Source organism: Mustela lutreola, chromosome 3, assembly GCF_030435805.1.
Source record: "Mustela lutreola isolate mMusLut2 chromosome 3, mMusLut2.pri, whole genome shotgun sequence".
NCBI lineage: Eukaryota > Metazoa > Chordata > Mammalia > Carnivora > Mustelidae > Mustela > Mustela lutreola.
In genome coordinates, this window is record NC_081292.1 from 1,884,232 (window position 1) to 1,905,667 (window position 21,436).

Below are 21,436 nucleotides of genomic sequence, written 5' to 3' on the forward strand. Positions count from 1 at the left end.
GGGTTGGAGAGGACAGCCGGCTCCTGCTCCTGCCCCTGCCCGTGTGATATGTGGCTGGCGCCATCCCCTGTCCTGCCCCGTTGACCTCAGCTTTTAGACCCAGGAACTCTGGCTTTAGCACCTTCCTGTCTCCCCCCAGCCAGAACCCCACACCCCCCCTGGAGCCCCTTTGCCTGCGGGGTAGCTCCACACTGGCTGTGGGCCCCCTTTCGTGGCGGAACTGGTGCTGCTGGTAGACTGGCAGCATCTGGAAGTGACTGAGGCCGGTGTAAGTTCCAGCTCTGTGCGTTCTCCACGTTGACAGTCAGTGGGTTTTTATTTTGTGATGTAGGACTAAAAAAAAACGTCACCACCATCCGTCACTGCCCGTGTTTTCTAGAGGGTAGAGGAGAGAAGGCTTCAGTGTGACACGGCGGGCTCTGATCTCGGGAGGGGGTGTTCCTTCGAGAAGAGTACGTCTAGTGACCAGAGAGCCACACAGAGTTGACCATGACTTTCTCACCTTGCATGAGACGTGTGGCTTTGCCACTTGTGTCAGGACTAAGAGGGGACCCCGCCTTGGGCACACTGCTGTAGGCTCCCCAGCCGGCTGAGGTGGCCGGGATGGACATCTCTCTCCCCTGTGGTGTGAAGCTCAGTGGCCAGCTCACTGGCCAGCTCAGTGGCCAGTCTTTCTTGTGGGGGCGTCACCCAGGCTGCTGTGGAGGGATGGGTGGGCGTTCCAAGAGCCTTGTGGCTACGGAAAGGGGCCTGTCCCTGCAGCCTCGTGGGCACGCTGTGGGACAGCCCTGGTTCCAGTCTGTAGGTCCCTGGGCACAGCATCAGGGTGCTGGGGTTAGCTTGTATTCACAACAGGCAGGGAGGCTCTTTCTGGGCTGACGCGGAGGGCGCCCCAGCGCTGGGACCCCGGTGGCCCCAGCTCCTCCCAGCAGGTGTGTGACTGGATGGGGTGAGCCCCCAGCTCCAGGGCCCCCGGGTCCAGCATGGCCTGCCTCTTCTCCTCCAAGCCCACCTTTCCCGGTTCCCACCCCAGTGCCCCCTCCCCCACTGCACTCCCTGGCGCCCTGCGTGTCTGTAGCCTGGTTCCCTGGGCCGGCTCAGCCGGTGAGCCCCGTGCTGACAGGCTGTAGCAGCGGGGTCCCGGGGGCCAGCCTGTCACCCTCTGACTGTGTGACGTTCAGGGTGACCTGGGTGTCTTGGTCTTTGACGTGTGGACCCAGACCCTGCTGGGTGTTCCTTGGGAAGGAGACAGTGATGGCGTCCGTGCGTGGTGCCGGGCTCAGCCTGCAGAGATCCCGTCTGACTGACCTCGCTGCAGAGGGAGGACGGCCCAGAGCAGGGGTGTGGTGCAGGGAGCCGGAGGGGGATGGCAAATGGCCTCAGAGGGTCGCAGTGCTTCCTGGGGGTTATGGCGACCGCTGGGGACCCCAGAGCTCCAAGACACCACCCCATGTTGCTGGCGGTGGGCCTGGCCGGGGCTGGGGGGCTGACTGATCCAGGGCTCTGACCGGATGCCTCTGTGGGACACTCACTGATGCACCGGGTGTGTGTTGTGGGGCCTGTGCCGGGGACTGGACTGGATGGGGCAGGTGTGCCTGGGGGAGGGAGGTGACCGCCTGGTGTCCCACTACTCGTGTGTGACAGAGGGGACAGTCTCCTAACCGGTTGTCTCCGGTCTGGGGGGGCCGGTGTGTGCATGTGCTCTCGCGTGACCCTGTGGTGGTCGAGGGCGCCCACGTGGGTGCGTGTGCAAGAGGTGTCTGCTTGGGATCTGCCCACTGCCGGTGGGGCGACAGGGCAGAGGCTGCGGCAGGGGGATGGGGCCCTGGGGAGCCCCCGGCTCCAGGTGGGTAGCAGTTCCCCCGCCTTGGCAGGATTTCTGTGTCTGGACCAGCTCCAAGCGGATCAGAGAGGCCTGGGTCCCGCTAATCTAGGGTCGTACGGGTCCAGGGCTCCTGGCAGGTCTTAGTGGGGGTGGCCCAGGGCTGATGCAGGGGCCCTGGACTGGCCCCGTCTTCCTCCTCGCAGAGCTCAGCCTAGCCAGGGCCCTGAGCCCCGTGAGCTGCTCCTTCCAGCCTGGTCATGGTCACAGTCATGAGTGCGCGCATCTGCGGAGACGGGGCAAGGCTTGCTCAAGAGCTGGGGCTCGGGGGCGGGCGCACGTCCAGCGCTCTGTCCTCTGCTGTTACGGGTTGTCGGCAGTGGCGTTGGCCCCATCACCTGGGCTGACCACTTCTCTGAGCTGGGACCTCCTCAAGCATGTCAGAAGTCAGGCGGGGAAGGAGGCCTTCCCGGGGGCCGTGGAGGACTGCTCCCCGGGAGGTGCAGGAGCTGTGTACCTGACATTGTGACCTGGGCGGGCCGCCAGGACTTGGACGTGATGCTCAGCTCCGTCCCCAGGGGCTAGCTGACAGCAGCCCTGGGGCCAGCCTGCAGGCCTGGAGGCCCGTGGGCTTGAAGCACAGAGCTGGTGGGCCACTGGGCCAGCGCTGGAGGTTTGTGTTGGCTCCAGATGCCTGTGGCTCAGCTGGGAGCACTCAGTGCGTGGGAGTCCTCTGCCGCTGCGGCTGGAGGACCTGGAGCCTTCTTCTCCACTCCCGGTCAGCAGATGTGCGGAGTTCAGCTGGGAGGTCCCTTGCGGCGTCCACACGCGGGCTCTCCTGTGGCCGGGGCTCCCTGGGGCACGGCAGCCTCGTGGTGCTGACCTTGGTCAGCTCAGGGCTCTGGTGCAAGCGCTAGCGGAGGAGGGAGGAGCGAGCCTGTCCAGGTTCAAGGAGAAGGGACTCAACGCCACCCCTGGGGGGAGCGGTCAGAAACCGTGGCCACGCTTAAGACTGCTCTAAGCTTCCACGAGGCAGTGGGTGTGTTGGTGGAGCCCCCACAGGAGGGGCCTGCAGCCCTGAGGGGAGGCGTGTCAGCAAGGTGGGCGCAGGCCCGGCCCTATGGGCCTTCTGGGCCTGGAACATGGCTCAGGCTTTATTTCCAAAGTAGTAGGAAGCCAGTGGAGGGTTCTAGAACGCAGTGGCCTGGTGGACGGCCATGAAGACAAGTTGGAGGAGTGGGCCGTCGCCGTGGGCGGAGGGAGTGCAGGAGAGGCGGGGGGGATGGCTGTGTAGGGCCTGGACGGCTGCCCCTCGGCCTGGTGGGCTGGGGGCTGAGCCCCTGCCTGACCAGGACCCCCCTGACTGCAGGCAGCGGAGACTCCTGAGCACCCCCAGGGACCACCCTGCCGGGCTGGGGGATAGCCTCGCCCGTGCCTGTGGGACTGGGAAAGGGTTGGCCCGGGTGCTTGCCTCCGGGGGCTCAGGGGCCGGTGAGCTCAGGCGGGCACCGGGCAGTTGTCTCCTGGTTTCCTGGGACCTACCCTGGACGCGGCTCTGGGGTGGCAGAGCCCCCTCTGGCCCGGTCCTCTTCCAGCGGGGCCTTCTAAGGCTCTGGGATTGCCTCCTGCCGAGCGGGCTCAGGGCAGGGATCTTTGAAGGAACCTGAGAAGGACCAAGGGGCCGTGGAAGGGGACCCATTTCTGCTCTGTCACAGCGTGCTGGCTGAAGGGAGGGACCAGTGACTCTGCAGGACACCAGGCCCATCGTGGTGCTCCCCGTTGTGGCCTGGACCTGCCCTTCACTCCTGTGTGTGGCAGAGTAGTCTCCCCGTGTGGATGTTCCTCCAAATCCGTAGGCGGAGACCTAACCCCTGGGGGCGGGGCCCGGAGCCTCAGGAGGGCGGCGGGTCCTGCGGGTACAGCCCTCGCAATGGGACGAGCGCTCTTGTGGAAGGACCCGGAGAGCTCCGTGACCCCTTCTTGCGAGGCAGCCGTGGGGAGGTGCCGCCTGTGGACTGGAAGGTGGCCCTCGTCACACGTGGAAGCTGCCAGCGCCCCGATCCCGGACGCCCAGACTCCCACCTGGAAGCAGACACGTCTGCTGTCTCCCAAGGCGTCCAGCTCGTGGTGTTTGTTATGGCAGCCCGAGCGGGCAAAGATGCGCTGTTCATCACGGATGGTCTTGGCATTGTCCCTTCTCGGTCGTCCTGAGGAAGGCTGCTGGGAGCTCGCGCGTGGACGGCGTTCTCGCACGGATGCCTGCATGTGGGGTTGTGGCCTGAGCGGCGTCTGATGCTGGGACTCCGCCAGGCCGTCTTCCACGGTGACTGCACCGCCCCGCCTTCCCCCAAGCAGTGCGTGAGGTTTCGAGTGCTCCAGGCCCCACGACTCTTGTTACCCGGCTGTGACCGTAGGTCTGGTGGGGACGAGACGCCGTCTCGCTGGGAAGCTGACTTGTGTTTCCCAGTAACGACGTTGAGTGAGTGTCTTTTCACGGTCATGTTGACTGTTTCTGTCTCTTCAGAGGTGTGTCTGTTTGGATCCTTTGCCCATTTTCGAATTGGGCTTTTTGTCTTTTTATTTTGTCTTTTATTGTTGAGATACTCCCTACTTCTAGAAGCTTTTAGCCTGTGCAGACCGGGCTCTCTGGGGCTTTTGTCTTCCCTGGTGTGGCTCACGAGTCACTCTGCCCCTCTGACTCCTCCTTGTTCTGGCCTCCTTCCTTCTCTAGCTTCCTTCCCACGTTGGGGGAGCTCACATCCGTGGGGTTCCCGTGGCCCGTTGTCCCCCACAGAGACACGGCTGCTGGCCGTGGGCACCCCTCACCTTACCTTACCTTGGGCCTTCCTGCCCAAATGTGTCTCCTCCCCGCTCTTGGGCCTGAGCCTCCAGCCCTCCTTTGACCACGGACTGCCCGCCCCGGTCACACGTGTGTGACGCTGTCCCTCACTTGGCCTCCCGACCCTGCCTGCCCGAGCAGCTCCCCTTCCGCAGGCTTGCCTGAGCACTGGGGGCTGGGGGCCGCCTGGGTCTTGCTGGCTGCCTGCCGTGTGTCCCGCCTGAGCCCCTGGAAATGCAGCATAGCGCAGGAGTCCAGGCTAATTTTTTTTATTTTGGCATGATTTTCCACTTATTCCAACACTGTCGGAAGCACTGTCCTTTCCCTGTTGTGAGTACCTTGGCATCTTCTCCCGAAATTCCCTGATCATGTATGTGTGGCTGCCTTCTGGGTTACTCTGTTTCACAGCCCGTGTGCCTGTCTTCCTGAAGGCCCCCGCCCCGCTCCGGTTTTCTTGATCACTGATGTTCTGCAGTAAGTCCTGACCTCCACTGTGGACACCTCCGGCTTTTCCATCTTTCTGTGAAGCTCTTTTGCAGACTTCCGCTGCTGTACATCTCAGTATCAATTTTAGAATAGCTTGTTGATTTCTGCAGTTTTCACATCCAGTTTAACTTGAATTGAGGTTGCAGTGACTCTGTAGACCAACTTAAGGAGAACTGACCTCTTGACAATCTTGAGTTTTCCAACCCGTGAATATGGTCAGGATTTCTCTGGTTTATATGTTCTTCCATTTCTCCCCACAGCTCCCTGTGCGGTTGGTGTGTGGGTCTTGTGTGTGTTGTACTCAGTTCATCATTACCCACCCTGTGCGTTTGTTCAGTTACACAAAGTGCCTTCGCTCACATTTCACTCTGGTGTTGGCTGCGATGACGCAGAGACACCGGTGACTCTGCCTTGAGTCCTGGGTCCGTTAGAGTCTCTGTCCAGCTGAACATGTTCCCTTCTTTGTTCTGGTTTTCCTGGAGTTTTTGTGATCAATACCCGTAAAATTTTATTAAATGCTTTTTCTGTGAAGTTTACGGAGATTGTTTTCTCCTTTCAAAATTTACTCTGTTAATACAGGAATTTCATTCATTGTTTTTTGAGTGTTAGGCCACCCTGGGCTCCTGGGATGAAATCCTCTTGGTTGTGATCTATTATCCCTTTTTTGGGGGGCTGAGGGGTGCCTATTGGTCAGGGCAAGGCGGTCAGGGTCACACAGACGTCTGGAGAAAGGCCATCTCCACACTGCTCCTTGCGATCAAGAACCTCACGGAGAGACCCAGTCACAGCATGACGGGGAAGCTGGCGCAGAGTGCCCGTGCCACCATATATAGGAGGGACCAGCGGAAAATGGAACGAGAAGGAGGGCCGCAGGTCCAGTGAGAGTGGCCCTGGAAAAGGAAGCAGGGCCACCTCACAGCACCTTACAGGGCACCTAAGAAGCCAGCCGTGAAGGAAGGAGAGAGCGAGTGTACAGAGAAGAGGAAATTCATTCATTAATAAAACATGAACTAGTAATAGAAACAAAAGAGGAAAAAGAGAGAGAAACCAGGCCTCCAGATCCAATAGGAAAATGCTAATTAGGAAATATTGTGGCTCTTAAGACAATAAATTGAGACTTTATAACCAAGATGAGCCAGAAAAATTTCTCAAAAGACGTGAATTTTCAGAACTGACTCCGGAAGAAAGGGAAAGCCTAAATAGCTCCACATCTCTTGGAGGACATAGGTGTGACCTTGAGAACATTCCCACCGACACCCAGAGCAGAGTGCAGAGCAACACTGTGTGCCCCCAGATGCGGACAGGCCGCTCGCCTTCCTGCCACTGTGTCCACACCACCGCGAAGCAAGGACTCCAGAAGGAAAAGCGCTGCATGTCCCTCGTAGACACAGCAGCAGGGGCCCCAGCAAGACGTGAGATGGTGGCTCTCCCGGCCCGTGAAAGGGGCTGCGTCCGCACGCTGCTCCTTGTTCTGTCTACAGGCTGTGCTAAGCCGTGGGCACAGCGGGTGGCAGTGCGAGCCCTCTGTGATGCGTTCCCTGCTGGGAGTTGGGGTGGCATCAGAGCAGAAGTGGAGAGGGACGAGTGTGGGGTGGGGGTGAGCCTGACCCCAGGGAGGTGGCCTGCGCAAACGGGAGGCACTTGGCCTGCTGCCCCCTGTCCGTCCAGTGTCCTCTGTGCGGGTGGCTGCTGCTGGTCACCAGCCCCGGCTGTGGCTGCCTGTACCCGCTGTCCGTCTGGGTGGCTGCAGAGGTGGTGGGGCAGGGATGCGGGCAGTGAGGCAGGGTCTGTCCGCACGGTGAGGACAGGGAGACGAGGTGACGGGTGGGGCTATGCTTCCATGGGACCCACGCAGCCTAGAGGTCCTAGAACGGGACCTCCCAGCTGCGGGGTACTATGCGTTGTGATGCCACACTGGGCATGGGGCAGCCGGCGGGGGCTTGGTTGGGGGCACATGGGAGCAGTGGGGGAAAGGTGGCCCGAGTCTGGGTCAGCGCCTGAGACTCGCGTTGCTCTCAAGGATGAAAGGAGAGAGGCTGTGGGAGGGGCGCCCCTGGGGCTTTAGCTGGAGGGACTAGAGGGACTGAACCACAGAGGGGCAGGCGGCCTGGGCATGTGGAGTTGGAGAGGCTCCGGACATCCAGGTGGAGGTGCCTAGTGGGCTGCTGGCAGGGCCGGGCCCCTGTTCAGGCCCAGCTGCGAACGTGTGTGGGGACAGTGGCACACAGGTGACTTCAGGCCACGGGGCTAAAGGAGAGCACCCAGGAGGTGAGCACGGGGTGCCGCAGGGGGTTCCAGGGCCTGAGCTCCGGTCGCAGACAGGGCAGGTCAGGAAGGAGAGGGTCCCGCAAGCCCCTGAGCAGCGTGGCCCCAGCTGGAGGTGGAGACGCCAGGAGGGCAGACTCTGGGCCACGGCGTGGGAGGTTGCAGCAGGGAGAAGTGGGGGGGGGGTGCTCCATGCTCCGTGGTGTGCAGCGAGGTGAGTGAGTCGAGGGGAGAAGCCATGTTCCCCGGGCTCCCGGGATCTGTTGGCGGCCTGCTGGGAAGGTCATTCGTGCTGCTGTCCCCAGGGGTGCTCTCCCCAGCTGGCCTGGGGGGTCCTTTCTGTCCTGCCACCCCGCACCCTGTGCCCCGCCAGCCCCGGCTCCATGCTGGACACTCCGTGTGGCCCAGGCGGGTGTCGGACCCAGGCCCAGGTCAGACGGTGCCCCCACCCCTGCCACTTGGGGCCCTACAGGGAGCGAAGGGGGCATCCGACCGCTTTTCTAAGGCCCGAGGGCAGGGTTTGCTCCTGGTGTCACTCCCTCCGGGGGGGCTGTCGTCGTCCCCAAGCAGCTGAGGATCTGGTCTTTTCAGTCCCTTCCAGGTCACACGCAGAACCACAGACTGCACACATGGGCGTGGCCCCTGGGGCTCTTGGGTCTGGAGGTGGGACCGTCCTTCCAACCCTCGGGGGTTGTGGTGCCCGGGTTGCTTGCTGACGCCAGGGGGTCCGGGCTCCCGAGGAGGTGCCGCGCTGACCCCCAGACCAGAGGCCCAGGCCGCGGCAGCGCACACACGGTTTGTGTGCGGGGCGGGGGTCCTGACCACGGCCGCTCGGGTGTGACGGGCGCGGCGGGCCGTCCTCCCGATCTGAGCTTCCCCCTGTCATTCTCTCCCTCCCTCGCCCCTGCCGCTGCCTTCTCCGCGTCTGCACCTCTGGCCTTCGTCCCCTCCCATGTCTCCGGCTCTGCTCTCTGCGCTGGTTCCCCTGCTCCTGCTTCCTCCACCGCCATGTGCGGCCTCACCTGACGCCCTGCGCCTGCTGACGTCTGTCCGCTCACCTCGCGGCCGCCCGCTCTGCCCTCTCCATCCACGCTGTCACGCTGTCTCCTCTGGCCCCCCCACCCCCGGCCTCAGGCACGTGACGCAGCAGGAGGCGAACAAGAGCATCGCGGCCGGCGCCGGCACCGTGAGGCAGATGATGGAGCTCCTGCGGGGCTGCTCCCGGGTATGTGGCCCTGGAGGCTGTGGGGGGCTGGGGACCCCAGGGAGATCGGGGGATGCAGATGCCTGGATGCAGACAGCGGCCTGGCTGTCGTGGGGAGGGTGCCCGGCAGCCTCCGTGACGGGCCTGAGAAGCTGCCGTGGTCGTGGGGAGGGTGCCCGGCAGCCTCCGTGACGGGCCTGAGAAGCTGCCGTGGTCGTGGGGAGGGTGCCCGGCAGCCTCCGTGACGGGCCTGAGAAGCTGCCGTGGTCGTGGGGAGGGTGCCCGGCAGCCTCCGTGACGGGCCTGAGAAGCTGCCGTGGTCGTGGGGAGGGTGCCCGGCAGCCTCCGTGACGGGCCTGAGAAGCTGCCGTGGTCGTGGGGAAGGGGCCCGGCAGCCTCCGTGACGGGCCTGAGAAGCTGCCGTGGCTGCCACCCAGCGACCACAGCAGTCCACTGGGCGAGAGGCTGCTGCTGACGCCTGTGCCGTGTGGCCCTGTACATCTGGGGTGTCTAGGAAATGCAGGCCTGTGCCGACAGCGGGGCTGAGGCTTGTGTGGCTGGTGGGGGGAGCTGGGATGGGCTGCAGGGTGTCCCGACAACTTTTCAGGGTGGTGGACGTGTTCCAAAACCAGCTGGTGGTCACGGCACAACGAGCAGTTACAGAGCATTGAGTTAAAATGAGCGCATTCTCCTTACGAGAGTTTAAGTCAGCCTCTCACAGAAACGGAGGCCCAGAGACAAAGGGCGAGCTGGGCTTCGGTACCAGAGGCACGTTTAGGGAGCGAGGGTCCACCGTCCTTGGCGGGGTGGGCAGCATGTGCCGGCCATCTCTGGCTACAGGGCCTGCGGCGCTCTGCTCAGCCCGACTTAGGCACAGCCCCCAGTGGTTCGGGACGACATGCCAGGGCCTGGTCATAGACGCTGCTGGAAATCGTGGTGGCTCCCCACACCAGCGTCCACACTGCTCGGCGGGGTCAGTGCAGGCGTGCCGGCTTCTCGCGCGTGGCCGTGCTCCTTGCTCTTGGGCTCCGTGGGGGCTCTCTGGAACTCTCCATACCACACTCGTTCTAGAGCGCGTGTCAGGCACGTCCCGCCGGCGGCCCTGTGCACATTGTTCACGCTGGGGACTCCTGGCCATCCTGCCTGTGGGCGTCCTGCTGTGGGTGTCCTCAGGCCTTTTATCTGGAGGAACGCTGAGGCCCGGAGAGTGTCCTATGCCAAGCATCTGCTCCGGGCAGGGGTCTCGGCTAGATGGCCGCTCTGGTTTCTCTGGGTCCACAGTCCACATTGTCACCTGTGTGCACCACGAAGGCTGAGACCCCAAGCTTGAGTTCCTGGCAGGTGGGGGGATCACCTTTAGCCTAATGTGTCCTTTTGTCTGTCCGCCTGCCCACGGGGCCACCCACCTGCCCAACCATCACCCATCTAAGAACCCAGCAAACACTGAATGCCTACTGTATGCCAGATGCTGGGGAAGGACATGGATGAGGCTCTCATGGTTCTGTGGTCAGACAGCCTGGCTGGGAGGGGCTAGCGTTGCTCCCTGTTTCCTCGGAAGAAAGGCTGTGCCCGTCATACGGGGCTGACGCCGGATTGCACAGCTGGAGACTACTGAGGAGTCTGTGGGCTCTTGGCTCCGTCCTGGGGCACCCTGTATGTGCCCCTCAAAAGAGTCTGCCTGGACAGTAAAACGGGCTCCTCAGACCTACAGTCTGGCAGGGACCATGTTGAGTCCCTCTGAAAAGTGCCCATCGGAAAGCTGGGGCCCCCAAACCATGGCCAGCTTACTCTCCTGCGTGGGCGCCCATGCTGCGTGGCGGTGGTGGCAGGGCGGGCGCCAAGCTTAGGGCCGGGGTCTGGTTGAAGGTGGAGAGGAGCCCCCTGCAAGGGTAGCCGTCTGTGACTTGGGATTCAGGGTCTGCCTTTCTTGGGGCTTATGGGGCAGGAGGGGCCAGGAGTCCCCGTCATGGTCCTCGTGCAAGGCCACAGGGCTTTCGCTTGTCTTTGTGTGGCCGGTGCGGTGTGGAGACACAGGAGCGTTGAGTCCCAGCGGCCTGCTGGTGCTCACACTACCCCAAGCAGGCAGCCCTGGGTTTCCTGGTTTGCTCGTTCGTCCCCTTGCGTGGCAGGTCTGTGCCCGGTGTGATCTGGGGCACCGGGGTGCGTTGGCGAGCAAGACGTGCAGGCTGGGGCAGTGCGCTGCAGAGTGCCTGGCGGTAGGATGAAGGTTTGAGCGTGGTTTCGACCCTGGGGGTGAGACCCAGCCTGGCGCTGGATTGGCCGTACGGCCCCGGAGTCAGCGGCCTGGCTTGGTGGCCTGACTCCACCCCCATGTGGCCATAACCAGGGGAGGAGGGGCGTTCCCTGGGGGCTGGGGAGGATGGCGAGTGTGGGGGACTGGAGCGCCCCAGGGACGGGGGAGGCCATGGGGCGGGACGGGGCCTCGGCTGTCTCCACAGCCCACCTTCTCTCTTTGCAGCAGGAGTGCCTCCAGCTGGACCGTCTGAAGACTCAGCTGTCCGACGCCGTGCAGCGCTACGGCGGGGTGCAGAAGGTGCGGCTGCCCAGGACGGCGTGTGGGCCAGCTGGGGCGCCTCGGGCCCTGTGGTTCCCTCACCGACTGTCTCACCCCTGGGTTGGTCTGGGTTGGCCTGGTGGGGGTCCTGTCCTCGAGAGCAGAGGGTGGGCTGGGCCTGTGGACGGCCTCCCATCGCCAGTTGCCGCAGCCAGTTGCCGCATGTGCTGGAGGGAGACTCACCTGTGGGTGCTGCTCAGGGGCCCCTGGCGGCGGGGGAGAGCGGGCACCCCCTGTCTGACAGGTGAGGACACAGAGACCCAGGGCTTCCATGGGGTGAGGGGGCCGACGTGCCCCGGAGCTGAAGGTGGCCTCTGCTGCCAGGCCTTGTCCACGGCCTTGGGCTTACCTGACCCCTCCTTCCCTGCTCCCCACCTTCTGTTCTTCTGTCTCCCTCCATTCTTCCACAGAAAATCGCTGAGAAGTCCCGAGCCCTGCTTCCCACGGCGCAGCGGGTCAGCGAGCAGCAGGTAGGTGCCAAGTGATTGCTGTGGTCTGGGCGTGAGGTGACGATGACACGGCGCCCGGGACCCTTTGTGCCTCTGGGGGAGTGGGACGCACGGAGGGCGCCATCCAAGGGGGTCTTACTCGATGAAGGACTTTCCCCCAAACCGGCATTTGGACCTTCGTTCCCCAGCATGGGCCAAGACAGTCCTGAGTGCAGACAGTTTCGCGTGCCCCATGGACTGACTTGGACCTGACTGGCCCTCCTGGGAGCAGAAAGTGATAGAAACGGTGGGGCCGCGAGCACGCCCGGACTCCTGCACGAGCAGGGCAGAGAGGGGCGGAGACAGCGTCCGGCGGTACAACAGCTGAGGGTTTCCAGGGCTGTCCGGGCAGCTCAGGCCACAGCTCGAAGACCTCTGTTACCAGCTCACCTTATAATACAATTTTGAAAACCAAAGACAAAAAGGCCTAAAAGCAGATTAAAACCCAAGAGGAGAAGTCACGTCATTTTTCAAGGAGTGAGGAGACTTACACCTGGCGTCTGAGGTGGGCCCGTGGGCACCGGACGGCAACCTGGAGGCGTCTTTAAAACACTGAGAGGGCGCTGCTCCCGTTGTGTCCTCCGCCTGCTGAAAACACTTTTCAGAAGTGAGGCTGGAAGGAAAACATTGTTAGAGAAGCGTAAAGCGAGGGAACTCTGACGGGAGCGCGGGAAGGGGCTGCGCCCCGGAAACGCCGATGTGCGGACACGTCTGACTTCAGGTGGCTGTTGAGCACTGCTCCCGCCCTGTGGGGCCTGGATGCCGGGGCGGGTCCGAGAGCCTGGCCGGCGGAAGCTCAGGAGTGAGCCGCGTGCGAGCCTGCCGCATCCTCGGGAGGTGACGGGAGCCGCGGGGCATCTCATCTCATGCAGGGGACACTGAGGGACAACAGGAGAATGTCAGTTACACAGTAAGCTAATGCATATGCGAAAGAATAAATCAAACCTGACTAATTTAAAAGAAAGCCCCCTTCCCTCCCTGCAAAATAAAAGGAAAAATGGAAGGACAGAAAACGGAAAACAAGTTGTAAGAGGCAGATTTATACCAGATTGTTTGTGACTCCATGAGCATGGCCTGACCCCTCCGACGGAAAGGCACAGACCGTCAGACTCGGTTAAATAGAAATCCAGAAATGTGACGGGAGTTAGAGGTTGGACAGAGACACGCCGTGAAGCCAGCCCCGAGGAAGATTGGTGCTCACGGCCGAGCCAGAGCACGCAAGTCCGTGGGGAGGCCGTCCCCGGCTCACAGGACAATGTGATTGTCTGGACACGAGATGCAGGGCTGCCTGCGTGCTGACCACGGAGCCTCAGAAGACGCGGGACAAAACCGATGGTGATAAAAGGAGAAACAGCAAATCCGTGGCCGGAGACGGGGACACACCCGTGGAGATGGCGGAGGAAGGAACGGGAAAGTGCGGGAGTGTCCGAGAGACTCGGCCTGGTGAACGCGCTCCTGCCGGATGGCGGCTCACGGCGCGGTGAGCGGCCACGGGAGAGCAGGCGTCCCCGCCGGGGTGCGATGCGCATCAGACTCGGACGCCGGCCTCCGCGGGCTCCAGGGGGTGGGTGCGACCCCCAGCAAGTTCTCGGGTCAGCGCAGTTCAGCTCCCACTTGGTACCAAAGAGGCAGTTTCCCAGCGTGGGAGTGAGAAGATTCGAAGGAACCCACGAACCGGAGAAGAAATCGCAGTGGAGACCGTTGCCCTCGTGACGGGAACAGAAGAGCAGGGGCACACCCGGACTTGGGGTGCGGCTGGAGGAGAGCTCTGGGTGCCTCCCTCTGGAGAAGAAGCTGAAAATCGCGAGATCGGTCTCAGTCTCAAGAAGCTGGAAAAGCAGCACCAAACTGAATTCTGAGAAAATACACTGGAAGAAGCAGAAATCCATGAAATAGAAAATTGATGCATATTGTTCAGCTCCAGCAGAGCCGGTTTGTTTTGTTTAGAAGGATTAATAGTGAATCCCAGAACATCAGTCATGAAGCAGAGCATACAAATTACGGGCGTCAGGAGTGACAACAGCTAGATCGGGGACCCCACGCACTCGGCCGATAGAGGTTTGAAGATGCCGTGACACGACTTTATGTCAATAAACTTGCTGCTCAGGCGGGACACCTAAATTATTATTTTGTTTTTTAAGAAAAAAATGTAAGTTACCAAGACCTACCGAAAGTCTGGAAAGTCCGGTATTTGTTACAGAAATGAAATAAACAGTTCTGCAATTTCCATTGTTAAAATGCTACCAAGAAAATTCAAGACCTCAGTGATTTTATTGGTGAGTTTTTCCAGATGTTTGAGGAATAAACATTACTAGTTCTCATAGACTCTTAAGTAAAATTAAGAGGCGGACACGTGTCTCCTAGCTTGGCGAGGCAGCGAGCTGTGTTGCCGGATTCCTACGACGGCGTCACAAAAAGGAAGGGAACATTCTCTCAGAAGCATAAGAGCAAAGACCCTAACCACACCACCAGCGGGCGTGATCTGACAGTATGTAAAAGGGTGATACCATGGTCCTAAAGCGGGCCTTACTCTGGGGCGTGGAGCTGGTTTATTTTCGGGAATAACCCACATAGGCCGCCATGTCCTTGGAGCAAGACCGCGGTGGGGAGGGATGAGTCCTTGGTGAGCGTGTGCACCCCTGCGGGCGGGGGCAGAGCTCTCAGTGGGCTGGGGACGGAAGAGCCTTTAATCTCACGGTGGGCGGCTTCCAAAGCCCTGCGGTTAGTGCCACACGGGCTGCTGAGACATGAAAAGCGTCCCTCCTGAGACCGAGGGCGAGACACAGAGTCTGGTCCTGTTCTGTCCCCCCCCCCCTCCCCGCGCTGGAGAGTGTGTCCGCTGCACTGAGACGTGAAGCAGAAGCGACAGGTGTAAGAGGAACCGGGGAGGAAGCAGGCCCCGCAGAGACAGCGCGACTGTGTTGCTGGAAAAGGTGAGCGAGCCTGCGCTGAACTGAGCTGAGAAGCAACGGTGACAGGGTCTGTGTCTGAGGGGACACCGTGCCAGCAGCACAGCGCACGAAGAAATATGAACAGTGGCCTCACTTGTGAGAGCTCCGGGCCCGGGAGAGGTCTTCCCCAGCCGTTGGAGCAAGGGTGCTGCCATGCGGTAGGGAATGGAGGTCGGTTTGGGGTTCGATGCCGGGCTGCTGGGGTTTTGAGCCGGGAAAAGGGATCCTGTTGGGCAACAGGCAAGTCCACGTCCAGACACCCCTGGCCTTGCATCTTGGTATTGCCTGTGCAGAGAAGAGCCAGCAGGGTCAGCCTCCGCGGTGGGTGTGGTCCCCTGCAGCTAGCAGGCCCCTCCTGACCGTTGACCGGCTTGCACGCATCCCCATGTGGCCGCAGAGGGACCCCGTCTCCCCCCCAACCCCCGCAGGGGACAGACGCAGCAGTGGGCTTGGCCAGGTGCCACAGGATGCACGTGCTTTCACAGAACAAAAGAGTCTGCATCGCCTCCGAAACAGGGAAAGACGTTGTCTCACGAGCCAGCAAGTGCAGCACAGCTGGGAAGGCTCTGTCTCTTGGTGGGGAAATGTTCCAGGCCGTGGTCCGTTCTTATGTGGCTGAGAGGGGCCGGGAGGGCACAGGCACAAGGCTGCCTTTGCCAGCAGATCCTTTCCCGAAACCTGCCCCCCCGTGTGCAAGAAGGATTTGAGTTAGAACATGGATCTATGTGTGAGAGAGAAAGCAGTGACGCTTCTAGAAGACATCATGGGAGTCTGCACGTCTTCATGGTGAGCGAACATTTCTTGCACAGATGAGAAGGTACCACGTATAGAGCAGATCAACTTGACGTCCTTAAATCAACATACCCTTCAGTGCAAGAGACAGTGTTCACGTATATGTGTTTGGGAAGCCCTGATGTCCGTAATATATGAAGATCTCTGAGAAATCAATAAGAAAGAGGCAGACAACCCATTTCAAAATCATGGAAGGGTAGAATCCTTAGGCATGTCACAAAAGGGGACATCAACGTGGCCGGTAGCGCACAGACGTGTCACAAAAGGGGACGTCCACATGGTCAGAGTGCACGGATGTGTGCTCAGTGGGCGTCCTCAGAAGCGGGCCGAGGGAGCCCATGGAGCTCAATCCCGGCCCCTCCCCTCACACCCACCAACGCACTCACATGGTCAGCCTCGCAAGGGCCGGGAGGCTGTGCCGTGGAGGCGTACAGATGCTGCCCCTCTGGACCCTGAAATGCTTCCTGGGTTCACGCCTTCTTTTTCCTGTGACCTTGCAGTCCTCCCCCAAGTGCACAGCCCGTGGCGAGGCACCTGTGTGTTCTCCCGAAGTCACGCTGAAGGCGTCTCATAGTGCTGGGAAGACAGCCAGCCCACAGGGCAGCGGCCAGATCCCTCGTGCTGGATTCCCGCATGGAGGCTGTAGCGCCAGGAAAAGCCAGCTGTCGCCAGTGGGGCCCGCCGTGTGATCTCAGAGTGTCGAGCCAGAGAAGCCCGAAACCAGAGCAGAGGGAGGTCAAAGCCAGGCCACGGGGATGGGCACGTTAGAAGCTAGAACATTCCCCTTGGTCGGAGGCAGCGTGGTGGCCAGGGGCTGGAGGGGCGTGGCAGGGTCCTGGCGAGGTTCCGTGTCATGCCTGAGGACTTTCTTCTGTAAGAATTCAGACTGTGCATGATGTCCGTAATATATGAAGATCAGACGGGGTCTGATTTCTGGACTGCAGATGTGCTGTCTTTCAGCCACATTTTTTTTTAGAAAAGGAAGAGAACGGTCAGCAGTGTTTCTGAGAAACTATGAGAGATGAGATTATTTCCAGGAATTCTGCAAACCGCGAACAGGGAGATGACACACTATCCTCTTTAACACGGGCGTGGCTGCGACCCTGATCTCGCAGACTCTGGGGCGCCGTCTGCAGGCCCGGTGGTCCTGGCCGGAGTGAGGGGTGCCCACCGGCCACCTTCTCCCGTCTGAGCCAAGTGCTGGCTGCAGGTCAGCCGACTAGCATCCGCTCTCCGGGTCGGGTCCACGGTCCATCTCAGACCTGGTCAAGCAGAGCCAGTGGGGGCGCTGGGTGTGTCTGGGCTGGCTCCTGGCCCTTGCTGGGGACGGTCCACGGTCTGTGCTGCCGTCAGCCGGCTTGGCGCACGTTTCCGCCAGAGCACCGTGTGTTGGCTGGAAATCCTCTCATGCTTGCACAGGGCGGGTGCCCCTGGCCTCTGGGCCCCAGTGCCGCTATGTCGGGTGGGTGTCGGGGGGAAGGATTGCTGTGGTCGCGCCAGTTCTGACATTCTGGGCTTTGACGCATCTCCAGGCACTTCCACCTGCTAACAAACGGCGTCATTTATTGCTTGGGGAAATGGATGGCCAGCCTTGGGCCGCTGAACAAAAGCAGTTTTCTCAAGCCTGTGACTGGCTCACGCCCTGACCCCTGCCCTCCCATCAGGGTCATGGACGTTCCTGCGCAGAGCCCGGGGTCGGAGTGCGCGGGAAAGGGGCCCCTTTCCCAGAGTCCCCGAGAACCCAGGGAGCCTGTGTGCCTCCGCCCGCCTGGCTCTTCTCACGGGAAAGCGCTCTCAGCGCCGCGGCCCAGCGGTCACGTTGGTTTGTGCATTTCTTCCGCACAGAGTGGGACCCAAACCATCGGCCTTGGAGGGAGGAGAAAGCCGTCTTTGTTGGCGGCCTCTTGTGCTGGAAAACCATCACAGGGCTGTCTCCTCCACACCGGCCCCAGCGCCTTGCCAGCAAATCCCTAATCCCCAAACGGGGGCCTTTGTGAGGAGAATAAAGGGGCGCTTTCTGGTGCTCTCTGGAGATCAGGTGTTCCAGCCATTTCTTGCTGCCCTGCCTTCTGTCTTGCTGTGCGCTGCTGTGGGAGGGGCGGGCCATACCTGTGCAGGTGAGGACATGCAGGCCCCTCTGTCCCCAGCTGCTGGGCTGCCTCCGCGGGCCGCATCCAGGGAAGGTGGCTGTGGTGTCAGGCACATCTGAGTGCTTCTGCCTGTCGGTCTGTAGGCATCATGGTGGTTTTTCCAGCCCCTTCTCCCAGGGTACGTGCTTGCAGGGAGCCTTCCTCTATCTTGGGCCCCGGGTGCACAGATGAGGGGCCCTCGGGGACTGTTGGGCAGACCGGGGAGGCTTTCCGAACGCCGTGCCCAGGCGGCATTCCCACTGGAGCTGATGGGCCGGGCCAGGCCCCTGGGAGAGGTGGCCCTCACACCCCTCTCTGGGGGCAGCACGGTCCCTCGGCATCCCCTCTGGCTTCTGCTGATGCGTCATCTTCACGTGCACCTGCTGACACAGCGAGGTGGTTCCTCCTCTCGCTCCTTTCCCTGACTCTGCGCGAGGGTGCCGGGGGCAGAGGGAGGCCGGGAAACTGCCAGGTGGCACAGCCAGCGTGCGCCCTGGCCCTTGCCGCCTGGGCCGGGGTGTGAGTGAGTGCTCAGCAAGGAGACCTCCACTCGGTCCCTTTTGGCGCGAGCGAGGGTGCCCGGCAGTGCCCAGAAGGGACGCGGGACGGGTCTGGCCGGTGGCACAGAGGTGTGCTAAGCACCTGGGGCTCTGGGGCGCTTGTCCCCAGGACACTGAGGCACCGAGCCTGCTGTGCTGGGCCGGAAGCCATGGCTCGGCTCTGTGCCCGCCCCCTGCTGCCGCCCGCCCACAGCGGGAAGGGGAGGCGGTAATTGCCACCTTGGACCGTAGCGCTTGTCAACAGATTTTGTAGATCTTTTATTTTATGTTCATTTCTCCACGTATTTATTTCTGTAAAGGCCTCTGCCGACGCTGGGGGAAGAGGTTCTGCCTGCCGTAGTGTGGGGTGGGGGCAGAACGTTGGCTTTGGAAGCAGAGCTGGGTTAGTGGGGGCCTCTCTGTGCCCCTGGGGCACCCGCACCACCCCCTCTTTACCCCAGTGTGAGCATGCCTGCCTTGCAGGCCGTGAGCCCCACTGGAGAGAGGAGCGCTGGCCTCCTGCCTTGTCCCTGCCGTGGCTCCCGGGGCTGGCCCTCGCATGGGCACAGGGCCTTCTGCAGGCCTTTGTCCAAACTGGGCTGAATTCGTTGTCTTTGTGACATGTTGGTTTCTGTGCCCGGCCAAGCCTGTTGGTACGCGGGGCTCTCGCCGTCCGCTGGCTGTACCCCGGGGCTGGCGCAGGGTGGGCCAGGGGGGCCGGGAGGGTGTGTGGGGGGTGGTGCTCTCCCGGCTGCCGAGGCCCTCTGACGGCTGCCTGGCGGGGGCCCCATGCTGGCCCCTGCCCTGGCCAGCGCCCTTCCCTGTGGCCCCGAGAGGCATAGGGGCGGGGTGGGAAGCTGGTCTTGTCACGAAGGGAAGAGAGTGGACAGGCCGGTGGTCGTCTCCAGAGCCTCCTTTCGGACTGCCCAGTGCGGAGTGTCCTAGAGACACGGAGCCTGCAGAGGGAGGCTCCGTGAGGGAGCAGAGGGCCAGTCCCGCATTTCAGTCCAGGCCCATTGCCCGGACGCGCGGAGGGGGCTCGACCAGGGTTCGGGCTGGCATTGGGAGACCGGGGGCGAGCTGTACCCTGCCCTCTGTCCCTGTGCCAGCATGGTCTCTGGACAGGGGAAGGGTGTTGTGCTCAGAGCCAGCACCTGGGGCGGGAGTGAGGGCAGGAGAGTTGCCGAGGAGGCCCGGGTGCAGCTCGGGGGACAGGGTCATCTGGGGAGGAAGCTGCTCCAACCGGGGGGCCGGGGCCACCCCTCCCACACCCCTGGTCTCAGGTGCACCGTCCTTGTGGCTTCTTGCCCCGGGGCTCCTCTGTGTTGGAGCTGAAGCCCCAGTTTCACATCCTGCCTGTTCTGGGTTCCTTGGCCTCTTGGCCTCAATGTCCTTATCTGTAAAATGGGCTCAGGGCTCTTTGCAGGGCGGTCAGAGGTGTCAGAGACAGCTGGTGGGAGGCACGGAGCCTGGGGTCTTCCGCTGGCTCAGCGCATCCTGCAGCCTTCCGTGATGCCGATCCCCGTCTCTCACAGACGCACACACACTCACACATGTACGCACGTGTAGCTACACACCCACACACACCCAGCCCCCATGTAAAGCCGAGCTCAGCTGACCTGGGGGTGGGGAGCGGCTGTGAGCGGGCTTTGGCTTTCTGATGGGGGAGGAGGGGCAGAGGCGGGCATGGCGGTCGTCTTTGCTGTTGCACGTTTTCCGTGGGAAGCCACGGCTCCAGAGTGAGACCCGGGCCCGCCCGCCCCCCTCAGCCCTGTGGGGTGCGCAGCGCGGAGACGGCTCCCCACAGGCAGCCCTGCACATCCACTCACTTGTACTCGGAGTCCTATCAGAGAGCAGATCGTTAATTGAAGGAAAAAGCCACATTTTATTGAATTCCAAGATCAGGTAAATTAAAGCAGTCAACACAGAACGGAAAGACATGAAAGGCCCCTGGCACCCCTCCCCCGGGTCCAGTCTCCGTGAAGGTGTGTGCGGGACTCACCGTTCCCCGTGGCGTGCGTGCCCTGCTGTGTGGGTGGCCACACCTCCGTTTCCACAGCCCCTGCCTGGTGGCTAGACCCTGACCGTGACCTGCGGCCGCCCCCAGAGTGGACTTGCGGTGGGCTCACAGCCCTGTAAGAAGCTGCGTTTGTGTCCATGTGTGAGGGGGCATTTCTCGGGTGTCACAGCAGCTGGGGACACGAGGAGTCTGAACTCCAGCAGGGCTGTGGTGGGGAGCAGGGGGCTGCTGAGTGCGTCTGGTGGCCAGAACTGGGGTGGCCCGAAGTGGGCTCGGGACGTCTGTTGGACCCTGGTCCCTGTAGTGGCCCTACGTGGCAAGGCCCCGTGGCTGTGGGTCCTCTCCCCTCCGAGAGTGCGGGCTGGGGGCTCTGCAGATCCCTGGAGGCCCCGGTGCCCAAAGCCGTGAGCCCGGGAAGCAGCTGTGGCCTCAGCCTGGTGGGCAGTCCGGCGCACCCGCGCTAACTGGTCTGTCTCTGTTGCCGGCAGAGTCCCCGGGCCCCTTTTGCTGAACTGCCTGATGATGAAAAGATCTTTAACGGGACTGATGGCATGTGGCAGGGCCAGGAGCAGGCGCTACTTCCGGAGATCCCGGAGGAGGACCTGGAGGCCATCCGGCTGCGCGAGGAAGCCGTCCCGCGGATCGAGGTGAGGACCGGCCTGCAGAGTGTGCGTGGGCAGCGGGACTGTGTGAGTGACCGTGCCACTGGCCTCTTGTCCCGGGTGCTGGAAGTGCATCGGGAGCGCAGCAGGGACGCTGGCTCCGCGGACAGTGGGGCTGACCCCCCAAGCCCCCACGTGCAGATGTGGGTGCGTTCTCTGTCCCCCGCCGGCCTCCGTCTCTTCCTCTGCCTGGGACGTTGGAGCTGCTTCCAGAGGCTCCGTTTCTGGATGCATATTCTCTGAAAGTAGCTTCTTCTAGAAAAACGAGAACCTGGGCAAGTTGGTAAACTGAGTCAGTGGCACAGAACTTGTGGCTGTGTTTGCTGTCCACCATGGGAGAAGGAAGATGCCCCCACAGGGAGGCGGAGCTCAGCCCCCTTACTTCTGGGGCCCCCTCCCCACTTCAGCCGCTGCCTCCATGAGGACCCATCCCTTCACACTGTCCTGCTTCCCGGAAGGGAAAGTCCACCGGCTTGTGGCCCGGGCAGGAGGTGGCACGGGGACACGGGGCTCCGCTCTGCTGAGACATCCAGAGAAGGACCAAGCACACACACACGGAGAGCCCTGTCTGCTGGCACAGCAAGACCGGCTTTCCACCAGCAGCTGAGTGAGGGATCCGAGCACGATTGCCCCTGAAGACACGGGGTGCTGGGGTCCTGAGAGG

At 61.9% G+C, this 21,436-nt stretch overlaps 1 protein-coding gene across 3 annotated transcripts in view; it reads left to right on the plus strand.

The window, feature by feature from the left end:
* Positions 1 to 21,436, plus strand: part of TSNARE1 (t-SNARE domain containing 1) — a 90,764-nt gene that overhangs the window by 51,679 nt on the left and 17,649 nt on the right. For 2 of the 3 annotated variants that reach the window (XM_059168721.1, XM_059168723.1), the window contains 4 exons: positions 8,547 to 8,637; positions 11,096 to 11,251; positions 11,602 to 11,661; positions 20,599 to 20,757. In XM_059168721.1, coding sequence (XP_059024704.1) covers positions 8,547 to 8,637; positions 11,096 to 11,251; positions 11,602 to 11,661; positions 20,599 to 20,757 — 466 coding nt within the window. The remainder of the gene's footprint in view (positions 1 to 8,546; positions 8,638 to 11,095; positions 11,252 to 11,601; positions 11,662 to 20,598; positions 20,758 to 21,436) is intronic. The other variant, XM_059168720.1, reaches the window with a different exon arrangement.